The sequence below is a fragment of the Acanthisitta chloris genome, unplaced genomic scaffold (assembly GCF_000695815.1).
Source record: "Acanthisitta chloris isolate BGI_N310 unplaced genomic scaffold, ASM69581v1 scaffold5088, whole genome shotgun sequence".
In the NCBI taxonomy this organism is placed as follows: domain Eukaryota; kingdom Metazoa; phylum Chordata; class Aves; order Passeriformes; family Acanthisittidae; genus Acanthisitta; species Acanthisitta chloris.
In genome coordinates, this window is record NW_008688576.1 from 735 (window position 1) to 7782 (window position 7048).

The following is a 7048-nucleotide window of genomic DNA, read 5'->3' on the forward strand; positions in this document are numbered from 1 at the left end:
TAGCTACTGAGAAAATTAACTCCATCCCAGCTAAAACCAGCACAAAGAGAGGCTGCCACAGCTTCATGTCCCTAGGTGCAGCCAGACCCAAAGCTGAGCCCAAATCCCACATATGTGCATACACATAACATGCACACACAGGTAGAAATTACACACTCACACAAACATACAGCACCAGGGTCCTCATCCTGTTTTCCTCTCTGGTTCATCAGGGTACAAACTAGCTAGTGCACAACATGCACACTGCTCCCATCCCTGGTTTCAGGTGGATGCTCAGTTCAGGCAGAGGGCAGGGCCACACAAGCCTACTGACAGCAGCCTAGTTCCACACAAACAGGCTGATTTATACCCTTATCCCTCTGTTTCCCTGCAATTCACAATAAGACTTGAGCAATCCCAAAATGCTCTTCCTCAGCATCCCATAATGAGTCCTGTATCCCCATGCTCTCTGCCTCCCAGGCAGACTGATCCCGCTGGATTTCGCACCTGGACAATGCACATCCTCCTGCCAGGTGTTGGTCCCCACCTGCCAGTGATCCTCTTCTCTTGCTCCAGAGGAGCCTTTAGCTGCGGAACCTAAGAGGAAAGATAGAGCTGGGGGAAAATACTTAGAACCATTTTATTTATAGGTGCTGCCATGAAGTTATGCTCTTGGAAAGCTGTGCATCCAGTGGAGCTGAATCTGCCTGTTCCATTCTGGGGAGTGCAGCCAGCTGTCCTGCCTGGATGTTGTGTGACACAACGAATTGTTGTATATTACCAGGACTAATATTAACAACTGATTTTTTTCATGGTGAAAACACATTGAGTAGAAATATAAGAAATCTATTGACAACTATTTATATTGTAATCCCTACACATTTATTGAGGTTTTGCAGATGGTAACTTAACTGAAAATGAAGTATAACTACTTATAAATGCTGTTAAAATTACATATAGATGAATAAACAGTTGTGAAATGCTGCTTCAGAAGATGATATACATACAGAAGCATGCTTTGTAGTGGTGTATATTTTTGTCCTACAGATTTTGGGGGGGATTGCATCATGTTTGAAGACATTCTATAAAATATGTAGGTTAGCAAAAGTCTTGTTGTGTATGCCTGAGATACTGAAAATATCAGGAGTTTATCTGGTCTTTCAAATTTCACTTTTTATTTCTTGATTTTAACTTCTTTTAATAAATTAAAAACGAAGGACTAATATATGTCAGCAGTTAGTTTCAGCTTAAAATAAATTTTCTGCATGCATAGAATTCAATTAGGATGTCCAGAACTTTCTTCATTCTGTCATAATCTGAAACAATGATTTTGATGACAGAAAAGTCACTGCTTGCTCCAAAGTGTCCATAAAAAGGGCATAACTGTTAGGGTTCATTTTGTTTTCTTCTGCTTTTAAAAACAAGAGTTATGTGGAATTTCTCTCATTCATCCAAACCCTAGAACCTTTTGTATTAGCTCTACAGCAATGCTGACTCTCCTGTTCTAAGATGATTTAGCAGGAGGAATTGAAGTTGATTTAGTGGTCTTTTATTTTAGGTGTAACAATGAAAACGAGTGGTGCCAGATCCATGAAAATATCATTCGCAAGTCCAGCACCAAGTACACAGCACCCAGCTCCAACTATGGTAAGCAAATATCTACTTGTACTTGCTTGTTGTAACAACAGCTGAAGATTTCCTTTAGGAAACTACTGATTATTTATAGTAGAGAAGTTCTGTGAGATGTGGGGCTTTATTTTACTAGCTAATGACAGATAAATATGGAAAGTAAATCTTGTCTTATCTTTTTACCTCATTTAATGATGTCTGTAGTTGCTAATTCATTCATTGCTATCCCATTCCAAATGAACCAGCTGATAGGATAAAGTTCTGCTTCATTAAAATGAGTTTTGCATTCATTACTGAGTGCCTGATTCATTTATGTACTGATGTCCAAACACTGAATTTGTCTTAATTTCACTTATTTGCATATTGAGATAGTCTAGTGGAATATGCAGTTCACACTCCCATAGCAGATATTAAGCACAACTATAAGCAAATAAAACATTCTTCAGGTTTGGAATTTTACTATGTGCAAAGTTAGTCTCCCCCCCCAATGTTCCTCCTTTTACAGTTAAGGCTATCCACTACTTCTCATTAAAATATTTTCCTGATTTGTTTATAACTTTGAAAACTTGGGCTGTTGGCATTTACTTCCAGTGCCAGGTGACAGCCTAGAAATGTTTGGTTGTGTTTTTTTTTAAAGTGAGCTTTTTCAATGAGCAAAATAGATTTTACTCTTGTCTTGGCCCTTATAAAATAATGATTTCAAACATTTCATTAATATGTAGTGCATGTCTGGAGTAGGAGGTTGAAGCTTGGCAGAGGATGTGCCCTGGTGAGAGGGGTAGGGTTGCAGGCATAAGTAATATGATTTGGGCCTCTCAGAACCTGCTCTTACAGTGAGGAAATGCTCAGATCATTGGTGTGCTGTTTCCTTGAAGAAAAGCTCACTGCTTCTTTCTCTTGCTACCTTCCCAGGTCTTGTGTAAAGTTGGTCCTTCAGATCTGCTGCAAACTGGAAGGATAGAAAAGAGGACTGGAGAGTACAGAAGTTTTTGGGGATAGCAGGATGCTAGGCAGAAGTTTTTTGGGGTGGCTATATGGGAAGGTATTGCATAAGTAACATATGTAATAACATGCTGGAAAAATTATATGCTCTGTTTCCTATAGTGACTGAGACTAGATTAATTCTGGTGCTTTGTGTTAAGTACTGGGAGGTCTGAACTGCCAAATTTGCTTCAGTCCTTTTATGCTGGATTTTTTTTTTATTTATTTTCATTAGTTTGTTTTTGATAGCAAAAGGAGGATATAAAATGGACAAGTTTTTCTGTAAGCTTCAAAAACAGTCAAGACTGATTTCTAATGAACATGTGTCTCTTGTGTGCTGTGCAACAACACAACTTCTCTAGCACACACATGGTGTTCAATGTGTTTGGATTTTTCCCATGGTTTTAAAGCCTGTGTTCTCCCTGCAGTGCTTTGCAGCACTCTTCTGCCTGCTTAGCTGGACAGTTGCAAGTCCATGTTTTGGCAGCTTCTGTGTACATACATGCTGACTGTCCAGCTGGCTGGTTGGCTTCCCCTTTCCTTCATCTTGAGGCTTTAAGCTATTTTTTTCATCCCAGCTCCCAATATTCATAAAATTTAGACAATCTTCAGGTAATCTAGGTATCTACTTATTTGCCAGATTTGGCTTGAAGCCAAAGAACAGGCTTGAAAATTATTTCAAGGGAAGAAAGTAGAAAGTCAGTGAGAGGTACATGGTACTACTGGTTTCATTCCCCTAGTGGTGTGTCTAGCAAAATGGAGACTAGGGATTGTTCCCAAAGCCCCTTTATTAAGCTTAGGAAATAGCAGAACTTTGGGTGGCTCATGCAAGAACATGTATCCAAGGCAGGGTTTGGTTGGTGGCATTCTGATAACTGAACAGAGGGGACAGAAAGAACTCCTTACTAACTGACATTGAAAGAGATAAAGAGTGTGGAAAATTATTAAGTGCAGGTAAATCCCATTGATATGTGAAGCTGAGCTTGCATGGTTGAGCTTAATCCTGGTATTTTTTGGTATTGTAATGCTTGACTTTTTAACTTTACCAATACATTATCCTCGTTTTAGGGGTGTAGTATGCTATAAATTAAAAACAACTAGAGAAAACCAGCTGGACTTAGATTAGCTATGTAATTACTCCTAGTCAAGCTGTTCAGTTGACACACTAAGCAACAGCACTGGTTGCTCAAGTCAGTTTGACCCGTTGGTACTCTTGAAACATTGTGAGGTACTGAAGGGAATTTCATTAAAATCGACATCCCTCTATGAAGCAGTTAAAGAAACAAGTGGAACAGATGTGCTTTGATAGTTAATTTTTTCATGGTATTAAGTGGGATTGAAGGCACTTTAGAGATGTTGTACAGCACTGTGTGATGTGGTGGTCATTCAGACAGGGGTAGCATTGCTCATACCTGAGCTGTAACCTGCTGTGTGTGAGGAATAGAAACAATGGGAGTACTTACAGTAGGTTGTGACATGTCCAGGAATTTAAGTATTCTGATTTTTAAACGTTGTATTTTAATACAATGCTCTTCATTGATCCCTTGTAACATTTTCATTTCTTCTATTTCAGTTTTAAACTACTCCAAGGGAGATAAGAACTCTGTATTTATGTACTTATCTTAAATTAACTGTGGAGCAAAGCATTAGTTTACCTGCTTGCTTGTATGCATCCAATTCTTAGGTCTGAAATAATCATCTTCGGATTTTTTTCCAGGACTTATAATATCTCTTCAGCTTCTTCGTGGTGACATGGAGCAGATCCGAAGGGAAAACCCTATGATCTTTAACAGAGGAGTATCTGTGACCAGGAAGTTGGGGTTTCCTGATGTTATAATGCCAGGTAAACATAGCAGCTCTACTCTTAAACTAGTGGTCATTTTTTTCCCCTCATACTCTCCCACCCAAGCACACTGGGATAGTAGCTTTACTTGAATGAGATTAAATAATGGAAGAGTTGCCTTATTCATCAGTAAATGCCAATTCCAGGTCCAGGGAGACACATTGCTAAAATGTTTAAATCAACGGGCATTATAGTAATAGAAGGTGTTAAATTCACATCTACAGGAGATGGTCTGGAAAGACTTCTTTGATATTCTCCACACCACCCCACCAATTAGATAACCCTCTTGTATGCTAAGTATAGAGAAGTTTCTTTTTAGATGCATGAATTTTCTTCTTTTCCAGTAATCCAAAGCCTGGAAAAAGTTTCCACTTTGCAACCTTGATTTTTTTGACTTAGGATGATCCTTTTGTAATGGTTGGCAATACACAAGATGCGAATCTGGTCAGATTTTCCAGCTGGCCTTACAGAGCACCTGATCCATGCAACAGGTGTCTCAGCTGAAGCATTGCTGTGCTTCCTTTGCTCCTTACTTCTGGAGCAGCAGCTGGAGACGTTTTTTGTTTTGGCACAAGATGAGGCAGCCCCAGCATAGCCAAGAGTTCATTTAGGGAAGAACCCAAAATGTAGCTAGTCATGCAATCATATACAACCTGGTGTTACGCTGGCAGTGTAGGAAGAAATGAGCTTGCTAATTGCATTGCATGTGTGGCATTTGAACTACTACCTCATTGCTATGCATGATAAGCAAGATCAAGGATGACTTTGCAGAGATGGGAATTTTTATGAAAGCATAATGGGAAAAGTATCAGATTTTATGACTCGAAAGACTGCAGTGACACATCAGTATCGGAAGGAGTTGTCATAGCCTCATTATGGAGGCTCTTCAGAAAGCACAATAAAATTAGGGAGTAGGTGTGCAGAATTTCTAGAAACTAAAGTCAAAGGGCTTAGAAGCACAAGTGCTTTATTTACTTATAAGCTTGAAAATAGTAGTAGAGCAGCAGAGGATGTGGGTAATAAAGCCAGTTATAAATTCTAGTTTCTAGTGGCCTTATAGCAGTTCCAGTCATAACCCAATGCAATCAAATAGAGAAAAGATGAATTATTGCAGGTTGATATGCAGACACAGCTGCTGGAAGGTGATCTGCTGTAATTGAGATCACAGCTGGATGTGTCAGCTAGAATAGCTAGATCACAGCTAGAAGAGTCAATGTCAAAAATAACATTTACATACCTGTGTAAGTGAATTGATTCTCCTGCAAGAATTGCTTTATCCTCCATTTCTATGTATAGAGATGTCTTGCAGGTGCTTCAGACTGCCGAAGCCTAAGGAAGAGCTCTGTGTCCTCAGTGTTCCCCTGAGCAGTATTTTTGTTTTCTGGGCCTAGCCCCTTTCTGCAGCTGTTCACTGTACTGCTGCAGGTTTGGGCAAGGCTTTGGTCCAAGGCTTGAGCAAGCAGGTCAGCAGTTTTCCTGCAAAAAATGCTCCTAAGCTTTTAAAATTCTCTATTGGTTACAGCTAACTCAAATTTACAACTTTTCTTTCAGAGAACCACAGTTCTTGTTGGAGAAAACATTGGGATTTTGGGATGATAATCTATTTGGGTTTGGGCACATACATGTATATGTGCTCAAAATACTGATTGATAGAAACCACCATTCTGCTATTCAATGCTTCCTGCCTCTCTAGGGGCACTGCACACACAGAACTTCTTGATTCAAAGGGGGCTACAAGTGCTTTTCATATATAGAGTTTAGATGCAGAGCTTTAGGCACTTGTATTTAGAAAGAAGAAGGCTTACATTTGTGAAGAAAGGCAATTTGCACATGTCTGTAAACACCTGGTAAGAAAAGAAAGGCAGCTGTGAATGGACTTTCACTGTAATTATAAATGAGGATATTGCCAGAGTAGAGATGAGATGTGAAGAGAGAGGTAGTCATGAATGGGGCTCTGAAGAAAGGCTTTCACTATCTTGGGTATTCTCCAGGATAATGAAATCTCTGGAAAATTAGAAGATTGAAATGTAATGGAACTCCACTGATGCATCATATAGTGTTCATTCTAATTAAAATATGTTAGACATAGTTAAGTGACAGCAGATATTTGCCTGTTGTTTGCTTTTAAAACAAAACAAAACAAAAAAGCTGGGGTTAGAGTTTACCTGACATCCAGGATAGAACCTTTGTGTTAAATTACCTTTCAGGTGGATTAGCCAAGCTACATGAACAAAGAATGTCTATCAATTTGTTTTGTGCTTATGTTTTTACAGCCAGGATCAAACATTCTTGGCTTTATGAGTATTGTCTAAAGTTGAAAAATTATTCACTGGGGATACCCAAAGCAAAAAACCCAACCAAACAAAAACCCAAACTTGTCATGCACATTGGCAGTTCTCAACCATGTCTGCTGCTTTGTCTTTGTCAAACTACCTTTCCCTTGCTTTGCTTCTGAACTGTTTTTGTCATTGCACACAGGGTTTCCTCTTCCAGAAAAGAGCACAGAAAGTTCATGACTTGTATTTTGCAGGTGGCTGCAGATTTTTCAAGGCAGTGTGGTTTAAAACTGTTTTTAATGAATAAAGTAATAAAGGCTACATCACCCAGTATTGTTAA

The 7048-nt window shown here is 39.1% G+C and overlaps 1 protein-coding gene across 1 annotated transcript in view; it reads left to right on the forward strand.

Annotated features, from left to right (window-relative positions):
* The first annotated feature begins 1466 nt into the window (after positions 1–1466).
* Positions 1467–7048, forward strand: part of DOCK3 (dedicator of cytokinesis 3) — a 79130-nt gene continuing 73548 nt past the window's right edge. Inside the window, 2 exon segments of the mRNA XM_009081064.1 lie at positions 1467–1626; positions 4307–4432. Coding sequence (XP_009079312.1) covers positions 1467–1626; positions 4307–4432 — 286 coding nt within the window.